The sequence below is a fragment of the Triticum aestivum genome, chromosome 4A (genome assembly GCF_018294505.1).
Source record: "Triticum aestivum cultivar Chinese Spring chromosome 4A, IWGSC CS RefSeq v2.1, whole genome shotgun sequence".
Classification (NCBI taxonomy): Eukaryota; Viridiplantae; Streptophyta; class Magnoliopsida; order Poales; family Poaceae; genus Triticum; species Triticum aestivum.
Window position 1 is genome coordinate 138,201,505 of NC_057803.1, and position 17,506 is coordinate 138,219,010.

Sequence of the window (17,506 nt, forward strand, 5' to 3'; positions counted from 1 at the left end):
AGAGGTGGCCTTCTTACGAAGGCTTTATTGTTGTCCCTTTTTGCCAACCACTGAAAACGAGCAAGTTGTTGTGACTTCTTTTTTAGGCAAACCACATTTTCTTTTGAAGGTGTGGATAGAAGCCACATTTTTTTGGAGCGGTGGATTTGTTTTGTTTGAGAAACAGATAAAAGCCACATACTTTTTTGAGGGATAATAAAAGCCACATAACACATTCTTTAACAATCCCATCTTCATTGAAAAGCCAGCCTAACAAGGGCAACCCCGGAAGATAAAAGGCCGCGCTCATTTAAGCTGGGCTAGGCTGATACACCAAAGTAAATGCGGCCCGGCCACTACACGACCTCCCGTCGGCCCAGTCCACACGGGCTAGGGTTTTATAAGAGCGCTCTCCGCGAGACTCCCACGCCTCCTCCCAAACCCTAGCGCCGGCGCCTCCACTTCTCTGCTCCCTCGTCTCCTCTCGCGCAGGTATCTTATCTCCCTCTCCCCCTCCCTCCCTCCGCCGCCACCCCCCCTTTCCTGCTCGTTGCTGATCCGTGTGCACTCTGCGAATCCAACCCTTGCGTCTGCAGGGCCCGGCGAAAGGGAAGCAAGATGTACACCGCCAGGAAGAAGATCCAGAAGGACAAGGGCGTCGAGCCCTCCGAGTTCGAGGACACCGTCGCGCAGGTGAGCGGCCCTCCCGCGTCCCTCCTCTCCGGCTTCTTTTGGCCATTCCTTTGTTTTCCCCGAACCGCTCTTCGTTTGGATCTGTCAAGGTCTGACATGCCTGTGGTGGTTAATATCTTGCAGGCTTTCTTTGACCTGGAGAACGGCAACCAGGAGCTTAAGAGCGACCTCAAGGACCTGTACATCAACACTGCAATGTAAGTCGCCGTTTGCTACATCTCAGACCCTCCTGATCTATTTGTCGGGCCGATTTATTTGGTAGTGGTGGACGCGTTCTGATACGGTCGCGCTTTGTTTGCAGCCAGATGGATGTTGTTGGGAACAGGAAGGCCGTGGTGATCCATGTGCCATACCGTCTGCGCAAGCCCTTCAGGAAGATCCATGTCAGGCTCGTCAGGGAGCTCGAGAAGAAGTTTAGCGGCAAGGTGAATTGCTTATACTTGTTTGCTTTGTTGTGCTTCGCTTTATCAGTTCCTGTCTAAACGCATGTTTAAGTTGCTACACAATTGTTGTAATTTGTAAATAGTGTCTTGCAGTAGCAGTGCTGAACAATTAGATATGTTATTGTAAGAAGCCGACTGAGTATACTAGAATCTATTATATCCATTTTAGGATGTGAATGTCAAAATTCATGGTACCCCAGAGCATAATACATGACAACATCATTAGTGTATGAAGTTGGTTAAGACAAATGTATCAGCTCAAGGTGGCATCCATGAGCCTGTTTGCCTCAAGTTTTTCCCTTGGTTGCATTTAAATGAAAGCAAATTGCTCAATAGGTATCCATTGTTGGCATCTATAATAAGCTAATTGCAGTGTTCAAGCTGGAGTTCTGCTATTCTGATTTTCATGCTTGTACTGTAAATCTTTGCCTCCAAGCTTATTGGCTACACTTGGAACTCCTTGCACTTTGTCCCAGATCATCACTGTAAAAACTGTAACATGTTGTTTAGCTGCAGGAGTTTAAACATGTTTAAACTCCGAAATGATGTTGATAAAAATTGAAACAATTGAATTTGATAAATGTGCTTCACTTGTACAGGATGTTGTCTTTGTTGCAACAAGAAGGATCGTGAGGCCACCCAAGAAGGGTTCTGCTGTTCAGCGCCCTCGCACCAGGACCCTGACAGCTGTTCATGATGGTATCTTGGAGGATGTTGTGTACCCAGCTGAGATTGTGGGGAAGCGTGTCAGGTACCGTTTGGATGGTGCCAAGGTCATCAAGGTAGTCTTTTGAACTTTTCAGTTTATTGATCATCATGTAAATACCCTGTGAGAAGTTGAAACATGCATATACTCATTTGGTGTCTGCAGTTGTAGTGCTACAACTGGTACTGTTTGATATGATGCTTGTTTAGCAACTTCTTACATTAGTCTGGCAGCACCTTGCCCTCAGCACTCTGCTTGCGCTTAGCACTCTGCTTGATTGGCAAGCAATTCTAGTGCTGATGTTATTCTTGGTGTTCTTTCAGATCTACTTGGACCCGAAGGAGCGCAACAACACTGAGTACAAGCTGGAGACCTTCTCTGCAGTCTACCGCAGGCTTTGTGGGAAAGACGTTGTCTTTGAGTACCCTGTGACTGAAACTGCCTGAAGATCCATGCCTTGAATGTCCTCCATTTTCATATCTTTCTGATCCAAATGTTTTGGTCGAGGTCTCAGTTAGTTGTGCTATCAATGTATTCCAGAAACATAGTTTTGTTAACGATCTGGGGTTAGGAAGTTTGATGGAGATGGCAATGAACGTGAACAATGTTAAAGTTTTGAGCATTTAAATTATGAACCTCTGCTCGTTTATCTTGTTGCACTTGATTGTCATTTCTAATTGTTCAACATCTCTGCCTAGTCACTGCAATTCCCTATTGCATATCGAATCGTTTGCCTGTTATGTCATATGTTTGTGCTCTTCTCTCTAGTAAGTGTTTTGATGTTTAACTTACAATCCGATCAACATGATGTAATATCTCTAGCTAATTGCTTTGATTAATATAAGACATGCCCACCAAAATTGTATGGGATAATGGAGATGTTGCAGCAGCACCACAGCTGTCTACAACTCGTTGCAATTGCAACATGATTGTTAGCCCCTTGCATCCTTGCTGTGTGGGCAATGCTGGAGTGGGAGGGGCTGCAGCAACAGAGGCGGTCAGTGATAGTCAGGGACAGCGTGGACGATGTGTGGTTGCCCTGGGAGGTCGCCGACGACTGCCGAGATGGAGAGGAGGGCCGGGACGTGGGGTTTTGACTAATGTGACACTGGAAAGGAAGAGGGTGGCGACGGTGCGATGAGAGTGAGGCATGTCGGCTGAGTGCTTCTTGTTGGCAGTGGCGACGGTGCGTTTGGTGCCGTGTGCATGCACGAGGGCTGTTTGGTGCGTGTGCATGCACGAGGGCTGTCGGCGGCTGATCGGGCTGAGGCCGGAGGTAGAAGACCCGAAGGATATCTTGATCTGCAACAAACCCCCCATTTCGCTCATGCCTTGCAACAAGGGCGGCGTTGCAAACCAATGTATGGGGTTGCTACGTGGCGCATGATCAAAATTTGACCGGATGGTCATGGAGGCGATTGACGCGAGCCGGGTGAGGCCAGCCGTTTCTGAAACTAAATTCATATTTTATATGCTATCAAAATTATATGTTTATGAACTTTATTTGAATGTAAATTTAGTGATATGCTCTAGATGTACAATGCATTTCACCCCATAAACCTGATTGGAGAGTATGATAAACTTAACTGGATGAGTACTTTTTTCATTTGTAAACAGGGGAGTACATTGACAAGAAAGAGGTGGGTGTCTATTATATTTATCGAAGAAAGCAATATTTAGTATGAAAGGATAACTAAATACAAAATGACTTGTAAAAGGCAAAAGTACACCGAAAACAATATTGAACAAGCATTAAGGTTGTCCCGACAAGATTTAGTAACCCTGCATGACAAATCTTAGAAATCTGGCAATGAATACCCCTACTGGCCCTTCGTGGGTGACTGGGTGTGGATCGGACGTCGTCAAGATATGGAGTTGGCCCTTCGTCGGCACAGATCGGCCAGGGGATCTAAGTCAAAATAAGGACCTCGGGCAGGAAAGAGGAAGAAGGCCGTTTCTACATCATCAGGGAGTGACCGTGTTGGTTGTTTCTGTTTAGCGCAATGTGGGGCTTATCTCAGCCAGCCTTGCGTTTTGTTTGCGTTCAGCTGATGGTAAATTCATTGTCGAGAGACATGAATGAACTTAGAATGGGAGGTCAAACAGTGAACCATGGGGATGAAATTACTGATACAACTCAGAACTATAACTGAAATTTCATTCTGGTCCTCACAATATAGAGGGCAAGCTTAACCGCCGAGAAACCTAGCTCTAGCCAATGAAACATAATTGTACAACACTATCTATGTTCTTCACAAATGACAGGAAATTGCCAGACCCTGTGGTGCTCTCGTGCCCTGGTAGTACAGTTAGGAGTGTTGCTTAAATCTAAGCAGCCCCTATTTGCCCTTATAATATTGGCGATTCATGTCTCATGCGCCAATGTTCTCGATGCTGGCACCTTTGTTGATCCGTTTAATGATTCCTGCTATAACCTGGTTTATGCCAGACGAGCAAAAATAAATAAAAAACTAAAGACCATCACAGACTCTGAAGAATTGTTATCCAGTCAGAAATTATTATGAACCTATCTTTACCTTTCCAGGTCCGAGTTCATAGCTCTTCTCAAGGCCTCTACCCAAAAGAGTTGTCACAGTAGTCTCCCATTGCACAGGAGAGGTTACCTGTTTCTCCACTCAGTTAGTCACACACAAGTCATTGTATAATAGGTGCGACACAAATTCAAGTATAGTCTAGATCCAATACCTGTTGTGCCAAAATCTTCTTGATTGTCTCAGGATCGGAGTGGGGCTGTGCATCAACATTGGAGATTACTGGGATTCTCGGTGATCTAATCTCTGTAGCAGCCAATGCAGACTCCAATCTCGAGACAGCGGGTTGCATGAAGCTTGTGTGGAAAGCACCAGCAACAGCTAGGCGAACCTGGCAAGACAATTGTCAACATCATATACAAACCTTTGATTATATGCTATGCAACAGAGGAAACGGTTTTCAACAATGCCTCTTAGATTGACAGCAACAAGGCAGTCACTTTTCCTAATCCCCCACGACAAGTCACAGGATCAAGTTACATATTAGTATACAGTTACCCCCTCTGTAAACAGTATACACCATGTTAGAATGCATGTAGTGAATTTTTCTTAGCCTTCACCACCAATACAAACAAAAGCTTTATAAATTGATCACAGGAAAATGGTACGACCATCAGACATTTCACCAATTGTACTCTTGCAATATTATTCTATTATCAGTACTATGGTCTGTTGTCTGACATATTCCCACCAAAATTTATAGTCAAAGTTGCGTAACAACGAAGATGTACAAAATGGTTTATGTTTTTGACCAAGGGAGCACTATTCAGTATAATGACCTTGCGCAGTTTCAGTTTTCAAAACCACTATAAATTACGATAACCAGGTTTCACACTTTATTGTAGGTATATACCAAATGTTTACATACATGGACCATTGTCGAGAAATTGGATGCATGGGAACACTAACCGTCATTCTGGCCTTAAAAGACTTTGCTTTGGCTTCAACTGCTTCAATACCCTTCACACCACCAGAAACTGCATAGTTACCCTGCAACAAGGTATTACCATGCTAAGACCTTAGCAAGCCTCAGTAGGAAACAAATAACCTCAGAGTCAGGAATGACTTACAGGACAGAGAAAATTTGCTATTTGAACTCTTTCCTTTTCATCCACATCCTCATTTGCAGCATCGCATAATTGTTGCACCTTTTCTGAATCTAGACCAATGACACTAACCATCGCACTATTGGCAGCGTCTGAGGCATCCTACAAAGATAAAGACCATGAGCAATCTATTTGGAAAGTCAGAAACTCAAAGCACACATATCTTATTGGCACTAACCTGCATGGCTTCTCCTCTAAGCTTGACAAGCTTCAGACCATCCTCAAAGCTGCATGTTGAAAACTGCTTAAGCATACATACTTGACACACTGAAAAAACTAAGCTATGGGGCTATTAATTTGACCATCTTGTCACAGGTATAGCAGATTGAAGATGATGTTCACCAGGATTGAATTTAACATATACTCTGAGTTAGCTTCATTCTGATCATGAATTTAAATGCTTATATTTAAAACAGCAAATGCATGATTTCACTAATGGAACAAGGGCAATACCTAAAGGCACCAGCAAATGCAAGCGCGGTATATTCTCCCAAGCTGAGACCACATGTGACATCTACGGAGTTAATTACAGATTGGCCTTCTTCACGTGCGCGCAACACTTCTACAGCTGCAAGGCTGGTAACATATATAGCTGGCTGCAAAATGGTTTTGTTCGACAATCAGTATACAGCTCTAACTGGCAAGATCAGGAACTGTATCTGAACCAAATCATCCTTCACAATCAAATGTATGCAGCATAGCTGAGAAAAATAAAATGCAATACAATCTTGTGGGTTCCCTTTTGAAGCAACATGGCAGGCTACAAAGCATGGATGTTGGTACAAAAAATACTTAGCTAGCACTGTAACTGACTAACCAGATTTAGCACTTAATAGGTATTCATGGCTGAAAACTATATTGCCCTGAATGACTATTAAGGAGATATGTTTCAGTTGCTAACAGTAAGCAGCAGCGAAGGGTAGACACCTAAGGATACTACTTGCACGGATATGAAAACGAATAATGTAAAATACAGTGGGAGCGAAGAGTGAAATTCAGAAACCTGACTGATCACTGTTGAGTTCAGCTTTTCTTTTGGTCCATCGATGCAAAGATTCAGCAAGTCATAGCTACATTGAAAATTAAACAAGCATGAGCATCGCCGTTTTTCCCTTTGGAATTGTTATGGACACTTGTTAACTTTAAAGCGTAAGTTTGCTAGGGGGAGCAAACAGGTAAATCGTATCGGAGGTTTGTAGATACCCAAGTATATCATTTGCCTTATCAAATAGTTCTGCAGCTGCTCGAACATTAAGAGCTTCTTTACCCATTCCAACAGCCTGAGCACCCTGAGAGAAAAAGAAAGCATAAACACACATAAATGAGGCAGCACACACGATGCACATGTAAATGTATCATTGTAATTAAAATAATCTCCTAGGAGAACCTAATAATCACAAGCTAATCTCTCAAGGCCAAAATATGATCCACGCCAACTGAGGCAGTGAAGTGATCCCCCCCCCCCCCCCATTCGTACAACTAACCAAGTTAAAATGAACACTTCCCATTGCCTGATATCCCTTCAGATTTGCCATCTTTGCTAGATATTTTACTCAGCTTGATAGGAGTACCAATTATTTCAAAATTTAAACACCTTCGCACGAATAATTGCATAACGATCACCATTACCACAACTTAGCTAAGTATAATTCTGGTTGCCATAACGTCATGCGTGTATCAGACACGTCAGCTAACGAGCGAGAAGACTGGTACCTGGCCGGGGAAAAGGAATGCGGTGGTGGGTTTGTAGTCGGCGAAGAGCGTGTCGGCGCCCGCTGCGACTGCCGACCCGACGGACACTCTAGTGGAGACCCGAGATCTGAATGGCGCCCTCAGGTTCGTCGCCGGGCTCGGCGCGGACGGCCTGAGCAAGGCGAGCGTGGAAGCCATCGGAGAGTCCGAGCGGAGGCGGCGAGGAGAGAGGCGTGGGAGGCGAGGAGGGCGGAGGAGCATGCGAGTGCGGCCGCGAGCTATGTAGCTTGGTGGGTGGCTTGCTGGCGAGTAGCGGGGCGGAGGGGGGCGGAGGCGGAGCTCACGAGGTCGAGCGATACGCCAGAGGCCGCCCGTGTGGGCCTCGAGCTTGCGTTAGCTGGGCTTGGCTGACTACTGTGGGCTCGTTTCAGCTTTCTCCCGCCGTAGATCAGCCTTCTGAAAAAGAGGCAGGTTCAACTGATCTCAATCATCAAACTAAGTCAATTCAACGACTTAATCTGCTCGAATAGCGAGTGTTCAACGTGTTTAACATGTAATTGATATCATACCAAATATTACATTAATAACAAAATTAACACACAAATAATAACATACCTAATATCTACGTGTAATTAATATATTGCCTAAATATTAACATACATTGCACGTGCACATTTACTAGTAAAGGTGTAAATTTAGCCATCTTTGCACGGGCTCATCTATTCATTCATTACTACTGCCAAATTTAGCCATCTTTGTCGGTTCATGATGGACATAATTTGTTTCTCTATGACAACTCACGATTGAAGCTTGCATGATATCACACGCTAGATGGTAGCAGTCGCCGAAGACAATATCAGCTGCCCCATATGACCGTCCTTCTTTGTTCATCATCGAAATCATCTCAGCAATCCCCTAAAAAAGGGAAATCACCTCAGCTACATCAGAAGTTTATAATCAATATGTTGCACCCAACTGATTGGGCAAGGAACATGTCGAAGAGGCAGGCACTGAATTCAGTCGATACGACATCGGGGCACCATGAATTTTCTTATCATTGGCGACAATCATGTCTCCCTTACCATGTCTGAGAATATTCAACTAAAAAACATTACATATGAGAATATAACCAACCGACGCATGTGAGATCGTTATCGAAGGCAACATCCACAATTAACTTTACAATACCTAATGTTGGCTTGATCCAGCCACATCTTTTTGCCTTGGCCTTCGGGGATGACTCGGTTGTGAAATTCGCCATTAGAGCTCACAGAGAAGAAACTGTCCTGCTGGACGCGACACGCCAGCTACGGCGACGGAGCGGGCATCTACTGGATTCATACCCGGAGTGGCAGTGAAGGTGCCCGATTGATGGATCCGCGTCCGGGTGGCTCCAAAGGGGGAGATCGGGTCTCGACCCAGGACCGAAGAAGCACGACCCGTGCGGCTATCTCCTCCTCGTCTGACAGGCGGCGAGCTCCTAATCAATGTTGTCGTCGGATCTAGACCGTTCAGACTTATATATGCTGCTCACCATGCCAAAGGTGGCTAGAGATGACTGGGGCAGAATGAAGTGGACTAGTTGAAATGGCTAGGGTTTCATCTGGGGTGGGGATAGAGATGGGTTTTGTGGGGTCAAGGGTGGGCCGACCCGATGTGGAGGACGCATCCGGATGGCCTCAAATCCGCCTCACATATGGGCTGAAAATGATGCTGCCGAACAGGCCAGACATATGAGCTAGGTTTGGGTCCGTTTTGATGACAATTTCTTGTCCAAATTGCATACGGGCTGTCCGCCCAGATCTATGGAAAAGGTAGGGGGTCCGGCTGAAGATGCTCTAACATTGGTCTGCACTCATGACTATAACTTATTTTATGGTTGTTGTATCTAGTTAGTGTGAGAAATTTATTCAATTCAGTAAAACTCTATGGTCACATCTAATAAGGAACTCATCCAACTATCTGCAACAATCGAAACAAATCAGTGATGTTACACCGATTTCATTAAAATTTTAGATTGTTTTCAGGTCAAAACTTTTCAAGTTTGACCTACTATGTTCAGGAAATGTTATGCTATACAACAACAAATACATATATATTATGTGCAAATATAAAGATTCTAATAAAACTAATTTAATGTTTGGAGATGGTTATATATTCTTCTTTGAAGTTGGTCAAATTTAAATACATATGCTCTAAAACACCCAGTAACCGAAGGTGAAGAAAAAAAACTAAAAAAAGAAACAAAAAATAAAAATGAAAAAAAGGAAACAACAACGCGTTCTATGCTGCTACACCTTTCTTGTTACTAGAGGTATATAGGCTGTGTTTTAACGCGCCAGACTGAGAAATGGAAGCGTGTGCGTCAAGGACGTACTTGGTTACATTGCCGATTCAGTCTGGCCCGGCGAGCCTGGCTCTATTGAGCCGGTTTGAGGAGATGCAGGCCAAAAAACCCCGGATGCATATAGTTTGGTTGCCTGCATGCCCCTAATTACATGAGACAACCATTTTTGATTCAGTGTTTGGTTGCCCGCATTGCATTAGGTGCACATATGACATGGTGTTTGGTTGCAACCTGTATAAGGTGTTGTCACCACTTCTAACTAGTGGTGACCTTACCACACACAATCTGAACATAGTGCCAGCTAGTTAAACAAATGACAGTTCATCCTAACTACAATCAAATGACAGATCAAATTATTAAGAGCCATTGGCTAAATAGAGGATAGTTCATCGGTGTTGCTGCTTCATCTTCCTCTTCTGCTTCTTCTTCTGCTGCCGCTGCTTCTTCTTCCTCTTCTTCTGTGCTTCTGCTGTTGCTGTTTCTTCTTCCTCTTCTTCAAATCCTGCACTGACCTCTCTTAAGCCACATTGCCTCTGCCCACTCCAATCTTTTGTTTTTCCAAGCGTCATTGTCAAATGCCTCCACACCATGGCCAGAGCTAACAACATCGTCAGGCCCGACCTCTTCCTCCTCAGGCACATGTTCATCAAAGCCCCACTGGAGAATCCAGTTATGCAGAATGCAATAAGCAAGAACTAGCTTAAGTTGAGTGGAGTATGGGTGGAATGACTTCTGATCCAGGATCTTAAACCTATTCTTCAGAGCTCCAAATGCCCTCTCAACAGTTACTCTAAGGCTGGAGTGTCTGAGATTAAACAGCTCATGTGCAATCCTAGGAAAGTTCCTACTAGAGAACTCGTTGAGATGGTACCTTGTTTTCTTGAAGGGTGGAAGAATACCCGGCCGACATGCATAGCCAACATCTCCAAGGTAGAACTTGCCGTCGGGGATGTTGATCCCATTAGGTCAACTCATGCTGTTAGTGAGAATGTTTGCATCATGTGCTAATCCCTCCCAGCCAGCCAGCACATATGTGAACTTCAGATCAAAGTCAACAACAGCAAGCACATTCTGGCCTGTGTAGTGCTTCCTCCCCCTGTATGCTGCAGACTGTGACTTAGGAACTCTAGCAGTGACATGAATACCATCTATTGCCCCAATGCAGTCCTGAAAATGGCATCATTAGCCTATGTTAGTGCTGAACTTGAACAATACAAGCATATCAAGCTATGAAAAGTGTATATTATCAATGCTCACCTTGAAGTATGGATACCATCTTGGGCTTCCGCAAATCTTGGGTGGAGTCTGGCCAGATGGTCTCCTGATCATCTCTCTCTAAGCTCCCCAGCAGCAAAAAGCACCTGCTTGAAGTACCTAGAGATGGTCTCCATTGATCTCCTGAACGTGTTGTGAATGACCCTGAACCTCTGGTTATGGCCAACAACATGGAGGAACATGGCCACTTGCTCTTCGACACTGGTGTTGATGCTATCTTGTAACAGGCCCCTGCTCCTGAAGGTCTCAACAAGCCTGGAAAATGGTGCTCTTTTCATTCTAAGCATCCACAGAGCCTCGACGTTATTGCAGTTGTAGATGTAGTTCAGATTTTGGATCCTCTCCTGTTCCCGGGGAAATAATGGACCATAGCGGATCAACGGTCTCCCAGCACGACGAACAACTCTCTAGTGCATGAACATGACCCATGCCTGAATCACACTAATCAGTGATGCTGCCTGGATTATCAGCCTCATCCGTGCGTCCATAACCTAGTCGACATCGACGGTTCGTTCAATGGGAATTCGATCCTACACCTAGCTTAAAGGCCTAACCACTGAGCTAACAAAGGGGGAGGGGGTGCTGCTTACCGGCATCGGAGACGAGGATGGCGTAGGGGGAGCCATGGCACAGAGTAGGTCGACCAGACGATGGCCAACAGCAAGGGGAGCATCAGATCCGCCGCAAGCGCCGCCGCCTCTTCCGCCGCCGCCGCCGTCTGTAGCGCAGATTTGAAATCGCAGCCATCGCCGGTGGTGAGACATTAGCAAAGAAAGGGGGCAGTGGCTATGGATGAGCGAGTGAAAGGGGGTGAGGCTAATTTGACGCCGGGACGGCGCGCCAGATTTCCATCTCCCGCCATCCCCCTAGCTCGCGCCTCGCTCCCGCCCGTGCGACCTCGCGCCGCACTCAGCCTGGCTCGCGAGAAACTGCCGATCCGAGGGTTTCCAACGAGACAGGCTCTGGGCTGCTTTGAGAAGCGTGCGATGTAGGCCCAACAGGACAATCAGGCAACCAAATAGGCCTCTCCTTTCATGCGCGGGCCTGGTTGAACTCGGTGCGGGCAACCAAACACGCTCCAAGTGTTTGCTTGCATCCACTGTTTCAACTTAGTCGAATAATATAAGCATGCACGAGGGCGACTTGACGGACACGGACACGGCTGCTTGCGCGCATCGAGATCGCCCACAGGCCAACTGTTCGCGAACTCTGCACAAGCACCATGCTGAACCAACCAACCAGCCGTAGGCGGCGACCGTCGTCGACCGACCGCGACGGCCCCATGTGATCGATCTACTAGCTGCGTACATCCCCGTACTATCAGGATCATACATGCCCACGTCACTCGCGTGTACGAGCGAGCACCACACAACTAGCTAGGCGGCAGACGCCGCGTTCCTGTACGTGCGCGTACGAGGGCCCTGGAAGGATCACCGGAGATACACTTTGCGTGCTCTCACCAAATAGACCGGCCGCGCACATGCCGCGCACGGAGATAAAGACAGCCACTACGAACTGACGCTTTGGCCTTTTTTTTTCTTGACAAACGCCTTCGGAGTTTAAAAAATAAATCAACAGTGCTGCTATTTGAAGACGTGTTTCTCAAAAAAAAAAAAAGCTTTTTGAAAGACGTCAACTTGGAGTATTCGCTTTCCCCACTTGGGCATGCTGGGCAGGGTGCAACTAGTGCGGTTCGTTTTCCTAGCGACAAAAGCCTTTCATTTGCTTATTTTTGCAGGCCAAGTTGCATGTCGATGTTGGGCTGTAGTTGTACACTTGTACTTCGCTTCTCTGCTTTTAGAGTTGTACTTCAGCTATAGCCCAAGGAGGAAGAGAAAGAAAGCGATCTCGCCTGACGCCGACGCTTCCTTCCGCTGTCGTCCTCCTACGGCTCCCCTCCGCGGACGACCCTGGTCGTCGGGGTCGTCGGTGGTGAGGAGGGTTGCTGGATCCACGCGTGTGGACCATTTTAGGCTTTAGTAGTTTAGGTTTTGGGCTGTTCATTGTCTTACCTTCGACGGCGGTGATGGGGGCGCTGAATAAATATTTTTCAAATCCTACCCTAACTAGGCGATCGGTCCTATGACTGGGGACGTATTTGGAAATCAGTCTGCTTAGGTAAGGATGACATGGCGACGGCAGCATCCTCGTGGTGGACGTGTGCCCTCAGACTTCGTCCTTGCGACGATGTTTGCTCCAGCGTCGTCGCGGGGCTTGGGAGGTAGTCCAGAAGCGGATGCAGATTGTAGTCTGCAACGGCGGCATCTGGAAGATGATGGATCATGTGCTGGGTTTGTGGTTCATAGATGGCGGGTATGGTTTTCTCCTTCGACGTTTTAGTCCTGCAGGGGTGGCAGATCTGGATTTCGATGGCGTGTACGGGTGTTGCCCCGGGCTGATTCGTTGTAATGGTTCCACCTTTGATGAGCCACCTTGGAGGTTCGCAAAGCTGCATATCAGCGATGGAGCCGCGTCGAGCTCGGATGAGGAGGTGATCCGTTTGTGGTGGTGCCACAGGCATGTGACGGGCGTTGGTGTCAAGCTCATAGATTTCCTCAGTCTTGATTGCTATTTTCCTTCTTGGCTGACGTTCCCTTGTGCAAAGACTAGCGTTCTGCTGTCATTTCAGTTTTGTCAGGTTGGTTTGTACGTGACTTGTACTATAATTCTTATGATATAAATGAGACATGTACTATGATCCCATGCAAAAAAGGTATACTTCAGCTATCTATCCCACCTAATCAACTTTTTTTCCAATTAAAGATCTTTCCAGAAATTGATTTGTAAATTTGTCTCAAGAACGTCTATAATCACAATAATATGTGCATTTTTGATCGGTGCTACAATTGCACTATATAGCTTATTTATGGTAGATCACGGTATTTGATTCATTGATCCTACACCTCCCTCCCAGCTGGCTTGTGTATCTCCCAGAAAACCAAAGAAAAAAAAAGGAAAGGAGTCTTGATGTCATGTTATTGAGGTCCTTGTTTTAAAAAAACGCCGTCTGGGAGTATTACCAGGACCAACTAGAAAAGTTTTGGGTTCCCCAACATCGAATACCCTAGAATCATCGATGGCCTCCTCCGAAGGGGTCCGCGTCCCCGTTGCGTACTATGTGTTGGAATTGCGTGGTTTTTGGGATTCATGAGTTGCATGATCAATCGCGTTAGTTTGGACCAGCGGTACCTTGTGTCATTGAGGCACATATTGCAAAGTAATGCGTGGACGGTTTGGCGGCTACCGTGTGTCTTGATAACACCTATATTGTCTGAAGCAATAGACGGAGTCGAAGACTGTGTGGAGAAGCCCAATTTGTTTGAGTATGATGAACTAATCAAAGTATCATGTTGATATGGAGGTGTAGGAAAATAGGAAGGATTCAATGAGGTTAATTTGTTGGTATGGGGAGGCAGGAGGATATATTGTTGGAAATATGCCCTAAAGGCAATAATATTGTATTATAATATTTCCATTTTTATATTAAGAGTTTATATTTCATGTTATAACTGCTATGATCCTAGAATATGTGATTTGGCGGAAAACTCATATGCATGTGTGGAATGATAAGCGGTAAAGAATAGGTTCCTAGTCTCGCCTCTAAGACTGGCTCAAGTGTTCTTGGTGGATCTTAGGATATTGTTAAGTGTAACGATAGTCCTAAAGCAGCATTGAGAGTATGACATTAGAAGAACTTTCATACTGAATTGGCCCAAACTTGTTTGTCATACTTTGAGATAATATCGTCTGAAATCAATTGATATAACACAAAGTGTTAATATGTGTTTTAGTTCCTTAGACCATGAGAGTATCATAGTCACTTCTTACTGTATGGTGGTCTTTGGGGTTGCTCAAGCATCATCTGTAACATATTGATCATAACGACAACTTACAGGTTCATCAGAAAGTTTGACAAGGGACTAGATAGCTCAAGAATGGGATTTGTTCCTCTGACAATGGAGAGATATTCTTAGGGCCATCTCGGTGTGATGGCATCCATCATTGTTTGTCCAGACACAGGTGAATATGTCACGGGGATGTCGGAACATTTCAACGAGAAAGAAGAACAAAACTAGCAACGAGAGTGACGGTATAGTGAGCATGTGTATGACTCAAGATGATATCAGCACACCTTGGGTTTTCTAAAGTATCACAAAGCAAAGGGAACATCACATGATAACCAAAGGTTCACTCAAATATCATTCGTGTAATCATAGGGATCGATACGGACGTCCACGGTTCCGCTATCAGTCATTGGACGAAGGCGTTTCGTTCATGTCTATGATTTAACGAACCTATGGGATCATAGTCTTAAGGTAATCACGGTACATGGAGTGTTAGTAGGACAAGAGCATCGAGGATTTATTTGTGGAATTGTTTCATTAATATTCGAAATAGTTTCGAGAGGAACCAGAAGCGTTTCGGGGTCATCGAAAGGGTTTCAGAGTTTATCGGGCGCTACCGGGTATTACCGATAAATAATATATAGGTGGAAAATAATTCTGAAGATGTTAAATTAATAATAAAATGCTCTAGTAATTGTTAGGAGGCTTTTATATTTAATTTAATATCAACAGGCCTTAAAAGGCCAAGAGGTGGAAGTAGTAATGGGCCACCATGGCCCAATAGGGAAGACTCCCCACTTTTCCAAGTGGGGAGGCCGAATTGGAGTGGGGGAGGAGGAATCCTCCGCCCCTTGGTCGACACACCAAGGAGGGTCTTTCCCTCCTTGGTGGCAGCCCCTCCTCCCCCCTCTAATCTATACTCCCTACGTTCCTTTATATAAGGTGTATTTGTTTTTTCAAAAGTCAAACAAGTGCATGTTTGACTGAGTTTTTAGAAAAATATATCAATATACACACTACAAAATTTATATCATTTGATTCATCATGAAAAATAGTTTCATAGTTTGTCTATTAGGTATTCCAGATGTTGTTATTTTATTATATAATCTTGGTCAAACATTCAAATGGTTGACTTGCACAAAAACCAATACACCTTATATTCTCGAACGGAGGGAGTATATAGTAGAGGATTTGCCCTTTGTGATACACAACTTTTGGAGCCTCCTCTAGTCTTCTAGTTCTAGTTCTAGTTGATTCTAGTTGATCAATTAGAGGTTGACCTAGATCCTCTAATCCTCACAATTAGAAGCCCACTGTGGTTCTAATCTCCTCCCTCTAATTCTTTGGCGATGATTAGCTCTGGATGGCGAAGCACTGCCAGATCATAAAGACCGCACGCTTGCAACCAAGTAGAGAGGCCATTTTTTCATCTTCCGTTCGAGGGATCATTCATCAACGGTTTGAGGGACTCCAAGTATGATCTACACTGACTCATCTATTTCCGCTGCACTCTTGAGTCGGTACGACCGTAATGCAAACTGTTTATGCATCTTCATATTGTTCCTTGGTGTTCGTAGGGCAATTTTTTGTTTTCTACTATGTTTTCCAATAGTGGCATCATGAGCAGTTCTATGAGTAGATGCTGGTTTTGATCTAGATCACATCTGGATGTGAGGGTTTGATGTTCTTGTTGTGCTTCCCTCGAGTGCTACTTCGGTTCAGTTCCTTGACGACATGATGTAGCTTTGTACAAAGTTCCGACAATTGATCGGTTATGGCTGTCGATGATCTGCTAACAGTTCTTTGGGCTTCATCTTAGTCCAGAATAGTGAACCGTCACGTGACAAGAGGGCGACAGAGATGAACGATCTTCTAGGGGGTCATGCATATTTGATGAAGTTTAGTGTGGGGCTAGGGATTTTTAATTAAGTCTCTTCCCTCACACACCCTGAAAGTTAATCTAGCAACAAGAATCGTAGCCTTGATTGTGCACGTAGGTAGTTAGCGTTATCCGGAAATCCTAGAAGCCACATAATTAAAATTTGCCAAAACGATTAGAGGACATCTAACTTGGTATTGCAGGTTTGCATATGATGTGGTATAGCCCTTGTCATGATAATGAGCTTATGTATGAGATGGTTATATGTTGTAATGTTAAGTGGCCTGCGCGTCACGACATGATGGCTGGAGCTACGAAATTGCCACTTTAATGTAATAGATGTAGAGAGAGAGCCTACAGGTTACAAGTTATGGTGGCAACTGCACATGGAGAACCCGAAGCTTCACCAAACTCATGGAGGAGGTGCTGAAAGTTTCGTTGCATGGCTGCATTTTATGAAATTGGTACCATGGAATGTTCTTGAAACAGTCGCCACCGCAATGTTTTCTGAAACTGCCTCCATGGGCGCGTTTTTTTGAAATGACTGCCATGACAACGATTTTTCTACCGCACGACGACGTTTCAACTGAAGATTCAAGAAGACCATGAAGACTTTCTGACACCCAGGGCTATACCATATCATGCTATTATGAATTGCCTGAGATGTTTATCCCTTTGTTGTTTGCAGCCTTCAATTGCATAGTAGTCAATTTTTAGGGTGATCTCTCATAGTAAATATCAAGTTCAAAAGGTGCTCTTCCTAGTCTTGCAACCTTCTATAACACGTAGCATTCTGGAGTGCGTCATGTCCACATGAGGGTTTGTGAGGTGTAAGTGAAGGGGAACGAAGCATGAAAACCAAAACAATTCCTATGAACAATCAAGATCTAATCTAGGAGATGCATGACAATGAGAGGGGAGTGTGTCTACATGGCCTTGTAGACCGAAAGCGTTAGCGCATGTAACACAGTTGAGTAGTCATACTTTTC

General features: G+C 44.9%; 2 protein-coding genes across 2 annotated transcripts; one reads left to right on the forward strand and one right to left on the reverse strand.

Annotated features, from left to right (window-relative positions):
* Positions 1-321: 321 nt before the first annotated feature.
* On the forward strand, positions 322-2,480 carry LOC123085612 (40S ribosomal protein S7). The gene is made up of 6 exons (XM_044507274.1): positions 322-471; positions 576-672; positions 796-869; positions 974-1,097; positions 1,715-1,897; positions 2,145-2,480. Exons 2-6 carry the CDS (start codon positions 598-600, stop codon positions 2,265-2,267), a joined length of 579 nt encoding a protein of 192 aa, XP_044363209.1. The 5' UTR covers positions 322-471; positions 576-597; the 3' UTR covers positions 2,268-2,480.
* Positions 2,481-3,934: 1,454 nt separating this feature from the next.
* On the reverse strand, positions 3,935-7,581 carry LOC123085613 (malonyl CoA-acyl carrier protein transacylase). Its single transcript, XM_044507275.1, has 10 exons — positions 7,193-7,581; positions 6,683-6,768; positions 6,483-6,549; positions 5,933-6,075; positions 5,658-5,706; positions 5,444-5,581; positions 5,283-5,363; positions 4,528-4,704; positions 4,359-4,445; positions 3,935-4,256 (listed from the first exon to the last, which is right to left on the reverse strand). The coding sequence occupies exons 1-10, from the start codon at positions 7,430-7,432 to the stop codon at positions 4,194-4,196; spliced, it is 1,131 nt and encodes a 376-aa protein (XP_044363210.1). The 5' UTR covers positions 7,433-7,581; the 3' UTR covers positions 3,935-4,193.
* Between the last annotated feature and the right edge of the window lie 9,925 nt (positions 7,582-17,506).

Excerpts from the sequence above, each read along its gene's own strand:
- LOC123085613 (XM_044507275.1), bottom strand. The coding sequence starts at position 7,432 with ATGCTCCTCCGCCCTCCTCGCCTCCCACGCCTCTCTCCTCGCCGCCTC. Across the intron at positions 6,076-6,482 it reads ACTCAACAGTGATCAGTCAG|CCAGCTATATATGTTACCAG; the intron begins GTTTCTGAATTT and ends ACCATTTTGCAG. Across the intron at positions 4,446-4,527 it reads AGAAGATTTTGGCACAACAG|GTAACCTCTCCTGTGCAATG; the intron begins GTATTGGATCTA and ends GTGGAGAAACAG.
- LOC123085612 (XM_044507274.1), top strand. The coding sequence starts at position 598 with ATGTACACCGCCAGGAAGAAGATCCAGAAGGACAAGGGCGTCGAGCCC. Across the intron at positions 1,098-1,714 it reads AGAAGAAGTTTAGCGGCAAG|GATGTTGTCTTTGTTGCAAC; the intron begins GTGAATTGCTTA and ends TCACTTGTACAG. Across the intron at positions 1,898-2,144 it reads ATGGTGCCAAGGTCATCAAG|ATCTACTTGGACCCGAAGGA; the intron begins GTAGTCTTTTGA and ends GTGTTCTTTCAG.